Raw genomic sequence first — 17,381 nt, forward strand, 5'->3', positions numbered from 1 at the left:
TGGGCACTGTCCCTCAGCTCTTCAGCTCAAAGCTAGCGCTCTACCACTTGAGCCACAGCGCCACTTCCGGCTTTTTTCTTTTTGCTTATGTGGTGCTAAGGAATCGAACCCAGGGCCTTGAGCATGCAAAGTAAGTGCTCTACCACTGAGCCACCTTCCCAGCCCTGCAAGGTTGGTTTTAATTTGGGGTCCTTATAGCCTCTCAAGTGGATGAGCAACTTGCACCCAGCACCCAGCACCCAGAACCTTTGGATTAAAAAAGTGTTACACAACTATGTTAGTGCTTTTGATTTTACAACCAGTATGGTCTCCAGTCTCTTAGAAGAGTCCCTTTTAGCAGTCATCACTGGGCAGAGAGAGGTGACTGCCAGATTTCCTGTCCTTCTCCACTTCTACTAGATTCCCCAAGGTTTTTAATTGTTCAGTTTTCTTTTCTTTTGTTTTCACCAGAAGACAAGGGTCTACACGTTTCCCAGTCCTCAGTTATAATTCAGTTGATCACTATTTGTTTTTCAAATTACTTCTCAGAGTTGGTAGAATTTGACCAAGAAATGACTCAGTTGAGGCCAGATGACCGTGTGGCCTCCAAACTATACAGCAAAAAAAAAAAAAAAAAGCAAGAGCTTCATAGATGGTCCAATTCTAGTCTGGGCCAAGGACACGAATGGAGTTCCTGACTCCCCATAAACATGGCACCTCTGTGATTCCTTTGTGTTTTTTTGTTTTGTTTTAGAGAGCTGGATTGAAAGATGTCTCAATGAAAGTGAAAACAAACGCTATTCCAGCCACACATCTCTGGGGAATGTTTCTAATGATGAAAGTAAGTGCTGGGAACTCCTTCCTGACATCCCTGAGGGGAGGGTGGTACTGTTGGATTGCTAGGCTGGGCCTGGCTACCTGAAACCAGACCCTCTCCAACACTCCGGACACTCCCTATAACCTTGTGCAAAGGAAATAGAATCCAGTCACGTGGGCATGGAAATGGAGGTCACCACCAAAACTTGCTGCTGACAGACTCAACCTGCTGGGGGTCTGCCAGGCTGTGTCCTACAAGCTGGAACAGAGAAGTTCTAGTTGGGCAAGTGAGCTCCTAGTGGGAAAGAACCATTCTCCATGTTCACCATTGATGTAAGGTCATGGATGTTCTTGCTATGGAAAGGTCAATATGTCTTCTTTGGAGTAGAGATGGGAATCTCTGTGAATGGTCCCTGTGCTGTGAGCGGCTGGGGCTTCTGAGTGCCAAGTACATGGGGGCAGAAGATTGCTTGGACTAGTGTTTGTGTCTTAAGCACTAAAAAAAAAAAAAAGGAACTAGGGTTTTCTTATTACAAATATCATTTCTAACAGGTCAGAAGTATCTTTCCCTTTAGTTGGTAAAGTATATCACTTCTTCCAATTACTAGCCTGGGACTTTCCTTCCACAAGTCCCTAGGATGTTTGCTAAACAGGGACAGCTTCCTTCTGGCACTGTCAGCTAGTCCTCCATGTTCTGCTGCTGCCTTTTATAAAATTGAGACAAACTGAACACACACACAAACACATACACACACACACACACAATATTTTCAGGCTTTTTGTGTCTGGTCAATAACTACTGTCCTGACTTTTAATATTATAGTGGTTTTGCCTGTTTTTGAACTTTATAAGGAATAATAGATGCTATGTTCTTTGTGTGTGTGGGGGGGTGCATGCACACACACATACATATGCACATGTTGGCTGTAGGGCTCAAACTTAGGGTCTGGACCCTGTCCCTGAGCTTGTTTGCTCAAAGCTGGTGCTCTATCACTCAAGTCACAGCTCAACTTACAGCTTTTTGGTGAGAAATTAGAGATGAGTCTCAAAGCCTTTCCTGCCTGGGCTGGCTTTGAACCATAAGTCTCAGATCTCAGTCTCCTGAGTAGCTAGGATTATAGGCATGAGTCACTGGCACCCAGCTGTTTCAAATTTTTGAACATTCTGGTTTTTGTTTTGTTTTATTGTGGTAAAATATACATAATATAAAAATTTACAATTTCACCATTTTTTAATATATTCCCTGACATTAAGTCCATTTGCCTTGTTATTTGCCCATTATCACTCTCCATCTCTGAAACTGTTTTCATCTTTGATAAACTGAAACTCTGCATGGATTAAATCACCATTCGCTTTCTCCAGTCCCCAACAATTATGGTTCTGTGTTCTGCCTCTATAACTTTGACTGCTCTAAGGAATAAGTGAATTACTACTTATGGGAATAAGGAGACTCCTATAGAATTTGTCTTTCTGTGACTGGCTTATTGACTTCAAGTTGACCCATCTTATATTGTAGCAAGAGTCAGAATGTCTTTGCTTTACAGTTTTTGGATGATAATGTATTGTATGGATATGTCACATTTTCTTTATCCATTCATTTTTTTATTAACACCTGATTATTTCTTCCCTTTGGTCATTGAGCATCTGTTTAAATCCTGCCTTTCAGTTCTTCTTGGATTCTATCCACTGACTTGACCATATATACATTATATATATATATATATATATACACACATATATATATTCGTTCAATATTTTGTTTATTGAGAAATGGTAAATCTGTACACCTACTAGCAACACAAAGAAGTTCCAGTTTCTCCATATCCTGCTCATCATTTGCTGTGTTCTGTTTTTTGTTTTATAAGTTATCTCAAAGAGTATGATGTGGTATCTCATTGTGTGTTTGATTTGATGATGAGTTCATTAAGTGTCTTTTATTGACCCTTTATTTGTCTTCTTTGGAAAAATGTCCTTTGATAAATTTTTATCAGGTAGTTTGTTGTTGTTCTTGTTAAGTTGTAGGGTTTCTTTGTGTACTCTGGATATCAACTTAGTATTGATATATGACTTATATTTCATGGGCTACTTTTTCACATTGTTACATATGTATTTTAATGTGGTTTTTAATGTTAATGCAGTTCTACATCAAATTCTTCACTTCAGATTTATGTATGTTATATTCAGGAAGAAATACTTCTGCTTGTTGCCTCTGATTTTTCCAACATATACTTTAATCCAAGTCATTCTATATTACTGTTCTTACTATTTCTTAATCTCCTTCTCATTCCTTTTTTCAGCAGTTTAATTGTACTATTTTCATACACATATAATGTTCCTCTATAACAAGTACCCTTGTTACCATCTCTTCTCCTTTCCCCACCTGAGGGCTCTCCCCAACCATCAATCTCCCTTTTATAATCATGTTGTATTATTATTGTCTTTAGGTTTAGATTGTTGAACATGATGATCTCCGGTTCTATCCATTTTACTGTAAAAGGATACAATTTCATCTTTTATAGTTGAATCATATACCATTTTCTTTGTCATTGGCTGTTGGCCACCCAGGCTGGTTCCATAGCTTGGTAATATAAATAGTGCTGCCACAAACATGGCTGTACAGGTGTGTCTCATGTATGTTTACATTTCTGCAGCTATCTGCCCAAGGATAGGTAGCAGGATAGTATGGTAGTTTTAGTTTCTTGAGAAAAGACTATATTACTTTTCCATAATGGCTGGACTAATTTCCACTCCCACCAACAGTGTATAAAAGTTTCATTTCCCTTACGTCCTCACCAGCATTTGTTGTTGTTTGTTGTCTTGATGGTTCCATTCTGACTGAGATGGAACCTCACTGTGGTTCTGATTTGCATTTCCATCATGGCTGATGATGTTGAGCACTTCTTCCTTAACTATTAGTCATTGGTACTCCTGAGAATTGTCTGTTTCATTTATTTGCTCATTTATTAATTGGATTATTTGTTCTTTTGGTGTTAGAGCTGTGTGTTTGTGTGTGTGTGTGTGTTCTAGATCTTATGCTGTTTAATGAATAGCTTTAAAGACTTTCTCCTATTCTAGGAGTTGTCAGTTGATTCTAGGGATTGTTTCCTTTGCTTATGTACTTTTTGATTGTATTCTCCTTTGTTATCTTTTGATTGTATTCCTTTGTAGATAATAAATTAGGAGTAACTGTTTATGTCTCCTTACCTATTTTCCCTAAGATTCAAAATTTCCAGTCTCACATTAAGATCGGATCCATTTTTGGTTGATTTTTTTTTTTTTTTTTGGCAGAGAGGTCAGTCATAGGGCTTGATCTCAGGGCCTGGGTGCTGTTCATGAGCTCTTTTGCTCAAGGCTAGTACTCTACCACTTGAGTTACAGCTCCGCTTCCAGTTTTCTGGTGGTTCATTGAAGATAAGAGGCTTGTGGACATTTCTGCCCTGGAACTTTGAGCCTCAGATCTCAGCCTCCTAAGTCAATGGTAGTATAGGCATGAGCCATTAGCACCCAGCTTGGGTTGATTTTTATACAAGATAAGATATAGAATCTAGTCTCAGTCTTCTATATGTGGACATCCAATTTTCCCAACACTATTTGTTGGAGAGGCTGTCTTTACTCCAACATATGTTTTTGGCTCCTTTTCAAATATCGGATAACAATAGCTATGTGGGCTTGTTTCCAGATCTTCTGTGATAGTCTGTTGGTCTTTGTGTCTATGTTTGTGACAGTTCCAAGCTATTCTTGTTACTATGGCTCTCTAGTATAATTTGAAGTCTTGTATTGTGATATCTCCATCACTGTTCTTTTGATCAAGATTGTTCAGCTACTCAAGGTATTTTGTGCTTCCATATGAATTTACGTATTGTTTTCTATTGCTGTGAAGAGTCACATTAGGATTTTGATTGGTATTGTATTGACTACATAGGTTGCTTTTAGTATGCAGCAATGTTCACAATATTATTTCTAACAATTCATGAATATAGAGGTTTTTACATCTTCTGGTGTCTGCTTCAATATTTTTCTTCGGGGGTTAATAGTTTTTTAGCATAGGGTTCTTTCCCACCCTTAGTTAGGCTTATTCCTGGACATTTTTTTTGCAGCTATTGTGAATGGAACTATTTTCTTGATTTCTTTCTTAGCCATTGTTGGTACTCAGAAAAGCTCGTAAGCTTTATAATTATATAAAAATTATATATATGCACAATTTTTCTATTTTTGCAGTACTGGGCCTGAACTTAGGCCAAGGAAAGAGCTCTATCACCAACCTATACCCCTGGCCTCAAGGTTTGTTTTCATTCTAACTTTAAAAAAATCCAATCTGACAATTAGCCCTTTGATTGGATCACTGACATTAATAGCAAAAAAAGTGAAGTGACTTTCTAAGATTACACAGATATCAGTGTCAATGCTCAATTTAGAACATGGGCTGCCTGTCTGCTACCTGGTATAGAAGAATAAAGAAGAGTCAGTTTACATATTGTGTTTATTTTCAAAACCTAAATGCTGTGTCTTAAAACACAGGTTGCCCAGCTCTAAAAGCTAAGTGTTGCCAGACTTTGAGAACATAAAAGAAAGAAAATAGTCATTTCTAATCCCATTGTTTAGACACAAGGTGTTCCTAAGACTTTGCCACACCAAGTATGGGTGCTGGCATATACCTCCAGGAAAGCTGGCTAGACATGGAGAATCTTGGGTCCATCCAAGACATACTGAAACACTTTCTGCATTTTAAATAGACTTCTGGATCGTTAGCTAGTTATACACGTTCAAGTCTGGGAGAAATCACCAGGTTGGAACATGACCAGGGAAGGCATCTCAGAAGAGGTAGCATTTGCCTCAAGGAGTGTCCACACCACCATGATAAAGTGGTAGCAGGCAGAAAGCCAGGAGAAGCCAGTTTTTGAGTTTGGTGAGTTTTTCAGAGAGCCTTAAGCAAAAAGGCTGAAGAGTCGAGGGAAACAGGCCTGGCAATGTGAGTTTGGCCCCACGGATGAGGGTCTAGAGTTCCACACAGGGTTTAGAACTTGATGACTTGTCACAGAAGGAGCTGGCTGGAAGTGTGACAACTTAGAGGAGGGTCTTTAGAAGATCAATGTGGGGGTTCTGGAGGGCACCCAGGAGGGCACTTCTGAGGCTTCATCCAAGTCTGAGTGATGTGGTTGCAGATGTTAGAGGGAGGAAATCAGAGGGCCAAAGACTAGAGATTTAGAGGATTCTTCATGATTCCTGTTTCCTTCCTTTGGAAGTAAGAGAATGTCAAACCTAGGTTAGTGGGCCCTGGTCCTCTAGGCATCAAATCATCATTTTCCTAATATCGAAATCAAATGATTAATCCCAGCCTCTATTCTCTCTCCTAGATAGGCACCTGCATGTTCCCTTTCTCTCCAGGCGTGGTAGGAGTGCAGTGCGCATGCTTGCATGTTTGTGGATATTTGGGTGGGGCTCTACATTAGGCCTGGTACTACTTCTTGCCTTGCCTTATTCTGAATGTCCCTTTCTCTCTCCCCTCCACCACTGCCCCACCCCCCACCCCTGGCCTCTCCCTTCCTGACTATGGTCCACTGTCCAGGATGGAGGATATTCATAGCACAGAAAAGTTTGAACTCCATAGCATAAGGGCACAGAAAACCTAAAGTCACCGTGGGTCACAATGTAACTTGACCCACTGCGATTGTGTTAAAATAGCATCCCATTTTAGGATTCTACAAATGGAAATTTCCCATCTTTCAGCCCTTCAGCTCACTTAGCCTGTCTGAGCACATTATCCGGTTGAGAGTCTTGTAACTTTATAAAAAGGGTTCCAGAGAAGAGGAAATGCAGGTACGCTTTATTTGAATATTCTTTACAGGGAAGATAAAGAACCAAAAGAGTAGCTGGGCCTTATCTACTGGGGAGAAGAAAAGAAGGAAGGAGTTGAGGAAGTCTGAGGTGGAGCCGTACTCCTTGCCAGTGGCATCTGGGGAAGCTGCTGGCTTTGAACCATGATCCTCAGATCTCAGCCTCCTGAGTAGCTAGGATGACAGTTGTGAGCCACCAGCCCCCGGCCTTTTCTTCTATTTAACTTGCTTTTATTCTATTACTTTGTTTTTGTGATGTTGGCGATGGAACTTGGCCATGCACACTAAGCAAGTGATCTTCCTCTCCACCCTCCCATTTTTTTGTGTGGTGGTATTGGGGTTTTGAACTCAGTCTTCCTAAGCAGGCACTCTACCACCAGACCTACTCGGCTGGTTCCTTCCAACATTGGTTTATTTTCAAGATAAGATCCTACTTTATTCCCCAGCTGGGGTGGACTGTGATCATCCTATTCTTGCTTCCCTTTGTCCCTAACTCCTAAACAGGTGCTTTATGCTTCACTAGATGAAGCATCGATAGTCTTTATCTGGGGCCTGCTGTAGGCCTAGTTCTGGCTAGGGTCTGGGTATAAGGTATGACTCATGACATCTCATCATAGGCTTCTTTGGGCCTCTCCTCTGCTTCTATTCTGTCATCAGGGCTGCCCACTCATCCTGAGGTCTCTTTTCTCTTGGCCTCTCCAGCTCAATTTCTCCTTCCCTGGCTGCTGAAGAATGAAGTGCTCCCTCGTTTGTGCTCTGAGCCCTTGCCAGAGCCTCTCTCTTCCTCTCTCAGTTACGGTGGGGTTCATGGTTCCCTGGGAGGAAGGCACAACATGAACCATCTCACCAGTATGAAATACAGGAAGACTGGCATGCAGAAGGCACTCAGGAGTTGTTTATGAAGCTTGTGGATATTAGAGAAACAAGTCGATTTTAAAGCTGAACTAGACAATGGGGATTTACCATTTGCTTTCCATTTGGGGCTTCCCTTTGCCACTTAACCAGTAGAAGTCCCTTTCCTTTATATGCCTCTCCCCAGTATGATTGTGTAGTTTGCTCAAATTTGAATGTACAATGCATTTATATGTTTCCGTGTGTGTGTGTATGTGTGTGTGTGTGTGTGTGTGTGTGTGTGTATGAGAACTGGAGTTTGAACTCAGGACCACGTGCTTTTTGCTTGGCTTTTTCCAATTAAGGCTAGTACTCTACCACTTGAGCCACTTCCAGCTTTATGGTGTTTAACTGGAGTTAAGAGTCTCTCAGATTTGTCTGCCTGGGCTGCCTTTGAACCTTGATCCTCAGATCTCTGCCTCCAGAATAGCTGGGATTGCAGGCACACGCTAACAGTGCCTGGCTACATTCAAATGTTTCAAAACTCAACATGCTTGAAAAAAGAACTCACTGAGAAGTCTTACGCCCCAGCTTCCTTCTCCCATTCTTTGTCCAACTTCCCAATACCAAAGACTCCTATTGTTTTATTATATATTGTTCCAGAATGTCCTTATGCCAGTGAAAATACAAATGTGCCAAGCACAGTGGCTCAAGTCTATTATCCTGGCTACTTAGGCAGAGATTGGTGATTGAGGTTTGACATCAGCCCAGGCCAAAACAGAGAGGGGGCGGGGGAGAGAAAGTTCCTGAAACTACCAGTCTCTACCAATGACTGTACACAGCGGGCTTGTCATTTCTGGTGCCACAGGAATGCACAAGTAAGGGGAAATCACAGCTGAGGTTGGCCCTGGCATACATACCTTGAAAACAACAACATCAAAGGGGGTTGGAGAGTATTTGAATAACAAGTACAAGGCCCCAAGTTCAAACCCCGGTACTTCCAAAAAACAAAAAGGAAATAAAGTGTTCTCTTTTACCATTTCCTTTTTTTATTTTATTTTTTTTATTGTGAAAATACCATACAGAGGGGTTACAATTACATGGGCAAGGTAATGAGTACATTTCTTATCAAGCATTGTTGCCTCCGCCTTTGTTTCCCCTTCCCATCCCTTCCCATCTACCTCCCCCATCGCCCCCCCATTTTACCATTTTCTTACACACACAAGAATACACACACACAAAATAGTACACGGCACACATCTTGCTGTGACTTGCTTCTTTGACTTAATTATCAACCCAGGAGTGTTGCATGTCAGTAAGAATATATACAGCATCCACATTTTTATTTGTCTTAATCTGATTTTATATTGTTTTAGTATTGATTGTCACAATCAATTGACTACCTGGGCCTTTGAAAAACGTCTGCTGTTATAGCCCATCTGCCACCAATAGCTCTGCAGGTACATCAGTCCATTTGCATCTAGAGGCAGCCGGAGGACCAGTTCTCAGACATGAGGCGGCTGGATAAAGGACATTTGGGGTCTCAGTAGAATCCATCAAATGACCCCCCCCATGTGGAGAGCAAAGCTGTATGGTTGAGGTTGAGATTTTTGCCAATCTGATGTGGCAGGTGGAATCTTAGTGTAGTTCTCTTTTCTTTGATTAAGACGGATGGGTTTCCGGCCTTTCAGGAGCATCTGTATCCCCCTCCCCCATCATCTGTTATGTGTTTTGTCCACTTCTCCTCTGGGTTCTTGGCCTGTGTCCTCCTGGTTTTTTGGGTGCTCCATCTCTGGTGGATAAGTAAGATTGCTGTCTTACTTTAGTTTCCCCAAGCAAGTCACTAAAATGTTCATGTAGTCAGATTTTATCAACATTTTCTTTTTAAGGTCTTTGAGTTTTTTTTTTTAAATCAAAGTGAGGTCTTTCCCATGGGGGAGATTATGAAGGAATTCACTCAGAGGAGGGGAGGGGAGCAGGTGTGCCCGGCCCCCTTAAAGCAATGCTGGCAGCAGTACAGTTTTGTTTGGGACTTAGCCCTGTTCCCACGGGGAGAAAGACTGACTGCCAACGGCTAGTGCCCACTGCCAAAGGCCTGGGTGGCAGATACCCTAAGCATCAGCTGGTTCTCTTAGCAGGGGTGGGGATAGAGGTGGACAGAGGAAATAAAGCCTTTGGCAGCTCTCTGTTCCCAACAGGTGAGGTCTGGCCAGGTGCAGTCAGGTCAGTGTAATGAAAGGAAATAGAATTAGAACTTTGAAGTGAAACTCAACACTCACATGCACTTGAACCTTTCCTGGGATTTGGAAAGACATAATTAATTTTTAGAAACATTCTCGGTCCATATGAAACTCTGCCAAACTGGCTCAAGGCAGGAAATATTCGAGAATAGATCTCCAAATATGGTGAATTCAATCAGTGTAGAGGTTGAAACATTAGGAAGAAATGATTAGGCAGGTGACAGGTTCTCTAGAATCTTCAGTACATCACTGTAGGATGGAGAGAGAGAGAGAGAGAGAGGGAGAAAGAGAGACAGACAGACAGAGAGAGAGAGACAGAGAGACAGGGAGACAGAGACAGAGACAGAGAGACAGAGAGACAAAGAGAGACTCAGAAATGTTGAACCTGAGGTTTTGACATCCACTATACTGGGTTCTTGCCTTTATCCCCCACTGTGTGGCCTTGGGCAAATTGTTTTACTTCTCTGGGCCTTAGTTTCTTTCTCTGTACAAAGGGGACATAGTCATAATCAGCCTTGATATTGATGAGCACCACACATCAACTGTATTTGATGTTTCACATGAGTTAAATCTTTCTAGGGCAGCTGTGATATGTAAAGCTCAGCACAGTGAGCACTGATGAGCTTTCAATAAATCTCCCCTGTGCACCTGTGTGCTGTGATCCTCTATGCTGAGAACAGATGGGAAGGCTTAGCATTTAAGTGTGTGTGTGTGTGTGTGTGTGTGTGTGTGTGTGTGTGTGCGCACGCGCACGCGCGCTGTGAACGTGCGCGTGCGCGCATGCGGGCATTAGTATTAAGGCTTGAACTCAGAGCGTGGATGCTGTCCTTTAGCTTTATCACTCAAGGCTGGCTCTCTACTACTTGAACTACTGCTCCACATTTTTTTTTTTGGTAGTTGAGGGTCACAGACTTTCCTACCTGGCCTGGCTTTGAACCACAGTTCTCAGATCAGCCTCCTGAGTAGCTAGGATTACGGGCACCTGGCTAGGGATTGTTATCCTTATGGTGAAATCTGCATATTGAAACTTAGCAGCCAAAGTGATGGCATTGGAGGGGATACCTGGGGAAGGGTCATGATGATGGAGCCCTTCTGGACAGAGTTGATGCCTTTGTAAAAGTTTGGTTGTCTTACACATTCTGTCATGGAGCGTCCAATGTGAACAGACAGCTGTCGGTCTATGAGTGAGAAACAGAGTCTTCACCAGACAGGGAAGATGCCAGAGCCTTGATCTTGGACTCCTCAGTCTCTGGGAATACATTTCTAGTATTTTACAAACAGCCATTCTGTCTATGGCATTTTCTTATCACAACCTGAACACCCAATGAACAGTGACTACACCCTGTAGAGAGGAGCAACCTGGAGGCTGTGGGAACCCTGAGTGATCCCCCCATCCTGATTCAGGGCTGACCGGGCCTGGCCCCTGGGCCATTACAGGGATCTGGGTGACAGTGGTCACAGTGTAGAGGAACACTGCTATAGTATGTACCTTGTAACCAGGGGTTACAGCAACTAATCCTTACAACAACCCTTTGTGACCAGGACTATTGTACCCCTATTTTGCACTTGGGAAAAGTGAGAACCAGAAGTTTGTTCTAGGTCAGGCAGCTAGTCATTGATAGCATTAGGATCGGAGCCTGGAAACTTGGCCCCCAAAGTCTGGGAAGACAGACTAGAACACTAGGACGCATCACTAGGAATTGGGACCTGAGACTGCAGTGTGTTAAGTGTCATAGCCACAAAGGGTGCAGGAGGAGAGACACGGGGCAGCAGGCAGCACCCCAGAGGGGGGCTTTCCAACCAGATGCCAGTTCTCTGGCTTTGGCAGGACCAGCAGGTGGACATTGGAAGGTGATGGTTTCCTGTATGCTGTGGATGAATCAGGAATCCTGCTGGCTGCACACTGAACTTTACAAGATGAATCTCATTTGGCTTGAGGTGTTTCTACCCATTAAAATGGAAAGGCATTTGGCAGGACCATTCCTGTCAAGTCTTTAAGTGCCTATATTAGCCATAACTCAATGCCACTACTTAAAACGAGCTCTCCGGCTCCATTTTCATCAATGGCTCCTGTTTCTCCCTCAGATCCCAAACTAGGCTCACATTCCACCTTTGGTGTTGTTAGAGCATCCTGAACCTGCCGCCCATGACTTGTACCTTCTTTGCTAATAATTGAAACGCAGGATAGCAGAGATTGTGTCTGCTTTTTCTCAGCCACTAGCACCTGGCTTAGAGCTGTAATACAGAAGACATTCAATGGCTATTTGATGAGTGAGGACTTAGAGTCATCATTAGTAGTCCTAGGAGTGACCTGTGTCCCCCTTTGAGAAATGGAGGCAGGAAATGCAGACCCTTGGTGTAAAGTCACCATGATCCAGAGGGCCAAAGGAGCTCAGGAAGAAGCAAGGGTTCCTATTGGCTTCCAGAAGGCCAGTTCTTGTCTAAATATTATCAGTAGTCACTTTACTAAGTAAGATAATAATCAGTCTCCATTTACCTACTGCAAGACTTCATACAAGTTATTCAGCTTTGCCAAAGCTATAAAAATATAGAAAACTTTTTTTTCTTTTTCTTTTTTTTATCAGTTGTGGGGCTTACAGGACCCGAGCACTGGCTCTGAGCTTTTGTGCTCAAAACTAGTACTCTACTACTTTAAGCTACATCCCCACTTCTTGTTTTCTAGTGGTAAATTGGAGATGAGAGTCTCACAGACTTTCCTGCCTGGGCTGGCTTTGGACAATTGATCCTCAGATCTCATCCTCCTGAGTAGCTAGGAATCCAGGTGCCACTGGTGCCCAGCTAGAAATTTTTTTTGTTTGTTTTGAGGTAGGATCTTGATATGTAGCTCCAACTGGTCTTGAACTCAAGATTTGCCCGCCTCTGTCTCCCAAATGTTAACATTATAGATGTGTCCCACCATGGTCAGCCTTTGTAAAATGCCCTGTACTATTGGGAAAAATTTAGAGACAGCCACGGGAAGTGATTTACAGTACCTAGCTTGAGTACTTGATCAAAGAATGTTTGTGTTACCACAGTAGTCTTGTAAAATTGTATTTTTAAAAATATATATAGTGGGGGGGTGGGGGGAGGATGGGAAGGGATGGGAAGGGGAAACAAAGGAGGAGGCTACGATGCTTGATAAGAAATATACTCATTATCTTGCCCATGTAATTATAACCCCTCTGTACAGTATTTTCACAATAAAAATATATATAGTTACATTTAATTCTCAGAAATATGCTGGCGACACAAGTTTCTTCTAGAGAAGAGCCCTCAAGTTCTTTTCTTTTGTGGCTGAATCAAGTGGTTGCTCAAAGTTCCATACAGAGTTAGGAACAAAGCAAGACTTAAGCCCAGACTGGCTGTCTGTAAGCCTCTTCTCTTTCTGTCCTTTGGTATCTGAAAGAAGGCCATTGCAGAGTATAGTCAGGAAAAGACATGACACAGTGGAAAAGACAGTCCTGGCAGAGTGGGAGACATGGATGGAATCTCAGAGCAAGGGGTTCCTCCTCTTGGAACATGCAGATGGATGCTCTGTTACCTTCAGTTCAGATACAGGAAAGCGTCATAAAGCTTCAAGAATAACTCAATGATTAGCACCTCCCCTCCAGCTCTTCTTAAGGCCCTGTAAAGGCCCTGAGGGGCAGCAACTTTGCTTCTTGGAAAGGTGACATGATTTTCCTGGTCCTTGTTTGTCTTCCTCTTGTCTTCTCCATTCTACCCCTGACTTTCATCCTATCACTCTGCCATCTGGTCACCATCTCTGGCTCATACAGAGACTCAGCGCATTTACCACTTCTTCCGGGAAGTCATCTCAGATTGCCTGGCTTTAGAATGCATGTTGGGTGGCCAGGCTCTTCTTTGCCTTCCCCTTCTTCTCAGCACTCTTTGTCTTTCTCTTTCTCCAACCAAACTCAAAGGCAAAAGTTTAATTTCTTGATCCTGCTGTCTAACTAGCACAAATCCAGTAAAGACATGCTGGGCTAATTAATATGATTTCTTTATTTCTTCCTAAGGTGTTGGGGATGGAACCCAGGTCCTTCACCCATACTGGGCAATTGCTCTGCCAACTGACCTAATCATCAGACTATATGTGACTTATAATTGCAGAGTGTAACCTTGCTGCACATGGAGAAAAGAGAACTTAAGGAATTTGAGTGGTTAGCTTATTCATAGCCAGGTAATTGATATAAGAAGAAGTTAGGTCTTAGCTAGGTGCTGGTGGTTCATGCCTATAATTCTAGCTACTCAGGAGGCTGAGATCTAAGAATCACGGCTCAAAGTCAGCCTGGGCAAGAAAGTCCTTTAGACTCTTATCTCCATAAACCACCAGAAAACCGGAAATGGCACTGTGGCTCAAGTGGTAGAGCACATGCCTTGGGCTGAAGAGCTGAGGAACAGCTCCCAGGCCCAGAGTTCAAGCCCCATGACCACTACCACCACCACCAACAACAACAAAAGGAGAAAAGAAAAAAGAATTTAGGTCTTTGGGCATCTAGGCCAGGTTGACCAAAATACTGAAATTTAAAGGAGCAAGAAGAAAATGCCCCCCCATACCTCAGCAAGTTTTAAGAGAAAAATGTTAATCACATGCCAGCAAAGGCTAGATAGAAGTATGTTATTTACGTACTTTTTATTTAAGAAAAAAGTACAGAGCCAGGAGTGGATGGCTCATGCTTATAATTCTAGCTACTCAGGAGGCTGACATCTGAGGATGGTGGTTCAGAGCCAGCCCAGGCAGGAGAGTTTGTGTCATTCTTCTCTCTAATTTACCTGCAAAAAACTGGAAGTGGAGGTGTGGCTCAAGTGGTAGAGTGTTAGCCTTGAGCAAAAAAGCTCTGGGACAGGGCCTAGCCGCTGACTTCAAGCCCCAGGACCAATACACATGCACACACACAAAATATATAATGTATGTTTATTTTATTAGTATAATTAGTGAAGTTTCTAGTGTTGGACTGTGAGATCAACCAAGTATTTTAGATGGTCTTTAATACAATCGCCAAATTGCTTATCTAAAATACTGTACCCGTCAACACTGTGTGGGAGCTATCTGAATGTCAATTTACCCTCTAGACACCAGCACTGAGAATTATCCTGATTTAAGTTTGCTATTTCTTTTTTTGTGGACAAGGGAGGTTAAATATTGTTCTCTGTGTTTAGTTGTCTTCATTCTTGTGAGATTCATGAGTTCATGCTCTTCAGTATGCTATCCTTACAGACAGACCATAGATGGCAGATTCAACTAGTTAAGTACCAGGGTCAGGCACTATGGTAGGCCCTGGAAGAAGGTGACACTTCATTAGAAGATATGGCGATGTATAGAAGTAATACCATGGTGGCTAGCTAGACTGGTTAACTGAGAAACAAGCAATGGGTTGGAGAACAGAGCTGGGATTCACGGTACCTGACTTGACAAGTATTGGTGGAGAAAAAAAGAGAGATAGTGTCATTGTGTTCCTAAGCACAAAAGAATGAGACATACATATTTAGAAGGTCAACAAAACAGCATAAACAGTGTTGTGTTCATGAAGTATTTTGACATTTTGTCCCTGAGATCACTTGGTATTCATTTCTCTTAGAGAGTATCACTTAGTGAGAAGACCAATGGGAAGAGGTATATTTTTATTAGTTGAGGCAGTAGTAATGTCTCACAAAACAAAAACAAAAACAGAGGTAGCCATTTTGGGGAGGGTTCATTAGGAGCAAATAGGACTTCTGAACTTCCAAGTCATTTTCTGTCTTCCTCATTGTTGACTTTGTCTTTAGACTGCTCTCTTCCCAACAATTGTGTCCCCTTACAGTCAATGGGAGCTTCCAGAGTCTGTCAACTAACTATTCCACTGCAGCAGAGCCAAAACTTTCCATGGAAGCGATAGAGGGATTCCAACACCAGGTCACTGCCCCCACTTAATCCAGCTTGATGACATAAAATAATTACTGTGATTGCCTTAAATCGAACCCCATGTACCCATCTCTCTGGGGCCGGAGAAGAAAGCACTTCTTGAACACAGGAAGTGTATTTTTTTATTTTTATTTTTAAAAATTATCTTTAAGTAGTTGTACCAAGGGATTTCAATTCAACATATCAATTTATGCATACAATTACCTTGATCAATGCTACCCCTTCACCCCATCATTACCCTTCCCCCATCTCTGTCAACCTCATCCATTCCTTGAAATTAACTGGTTTCACATATTGCATAGAACTCAATAAGAAGGAGGTGAGTATGTATGGTTGATGAATAAGCAACAACAGTTCCTTCCCCAGTGTTTGCCGGCAGAAATATTAACCAGAATTATACAAGCACCAATCAATACTACTGGAAATATTGACTCAACTCTATTGAGCTAATTTAAAACTTCAGGAAACATTTTCTATATGAGATATATCATCTTCATTTTCTTCTCATTTTAGTTTTGATTTACTTAAATTGTTTTCATGAGCACTAATTTATTTCTGTATAAATTTCAGGACAGAGATTGAGTTTATTGATTTTTATGTGACCATTAAATTTTGTTGGTCATATATTTTGAGGAGTATTGAGTATCAAATCCAAGCCTTGTACATGCTAGGCCAACATGTTACCACTGAGCTGCTATTTCCCTAGCCCTTAGTTTTCTGAGACAGTGTCCCAGCTGACCTTGGACCCAAGATCCTCCTGTCTTTACCTCCCAGGTGCTGAGATTCCAGGAGTGCACATCACTCTTGACTGATTATTTTCTTTTGAGACTAGTTGTATCAGTTATTTTGTGCCAAATTCGTGGACCAAGAAATTCTATTTTGTGTTAACTATTCCTATAATTCTTCATTAGGAATAGGGTAAGAGACGGATTATATGTATTTTTTAGCTCATCCATGATGAAATTATGAGTAATTGCTCTTTGGTAGGCAAAGATTAATCTGTGGTTCAAATTGTTATATTGAAGAGGCCAGCAAATGAGGGCCCTTGTGGGCCAAATTTGGCCTACTGCCTGTTTTCACTGACTGCAAGCTAAGAATGGTTTTTACAGATAAGCCTTGTCAATCTGATGTTAGGAAACACTAACTGAATCCCAATTAAGAGAACACTTAGGAACACTTGCACTACCTTGCACTAATGCCTACTTCACTGGCTCACAAAGAACATCTTATTCTATTCAGGTTGCTTTAACAAAATACCTTAAAGGAGTATACATAACAAATACTTAGTTCACACAGTTCCAAAAGATGGAGAGTCTAGGACCAACGCAGTAGATTTGCAGCCTGTGTGAGGCCCTACTTCCTGTTTCTAGGTGGCCCTTCTTGCTGTTTTCCTACATGGCAGAAGGGTGAGGAGGGGTGGGAGAGAGAGAGAGAGAGAGAGAGAGAGCTCCGTGTCTTCTCCTTTGTCTTATTTTCTTTCTTTCTTTTTTCTTTTCTTTTTTTTTGCCAGTCGTGGGGCCTGAACTCTGGGCCTGGGCACTGTCCCTCAGCTCTTCAGCTCAAGGCTTGAGCCATAGCGCCACTTCCAGCTTTTTTCTTTTTTGCTTATGTGGTGCTGGGGAATCGAACCCAGGGCCTCATGCACGCAAGGCAAGCGCTCTACCACTGAGCCACCTTCCCAGCCCATTTTTAAATAGTGAGTTTTTGTTTTGTTTTGTTTTGTTTCCAGTCCAGGCTTGAATTCAGGCCCTGGGCACTGACCCTGAACTTTCTGCTAAA

At 42.2% G+C, this 17,381-nt stretch overlaps 1 protein-coding gene across 1 annotated transcript in view; it reads left to right on the forward strand.

Moving 5' to 3' along the window:
- The window catches only part of Rfx4 (regulatory factor X, 4 (influences HLA class II expression)), a 142,557-nt gene that overhangs the window by 23,847 nt on the left and 101,329 nt on the right, over nt 1-17,381 (forward strand). Inside the window, exon 2 of the mRNA XM_013019412.1 lies at nt 734-820. Coding sequence (XP_012874866.1) covers nt 734-820 — 87 coding nt within the window. The remainder of the gene's footprint in view (nt 1-733; nt 821-17,381) is intronic.

Source organism: Dipodomys ordii, unplaced genomic scaffold (assembly GCF_000151885.1).
Source record: "Dipodomys ordii isolate 6190 unplaced genomic scaffold, Dord_2.0 Scaffold3, whole genome shotgun sequence".
NCBI lineage: Eukaryota > Metazoa > Chordata > Mammalia > Rodentia > Heteromyidae > Dipodomys > Dipodomys ordii.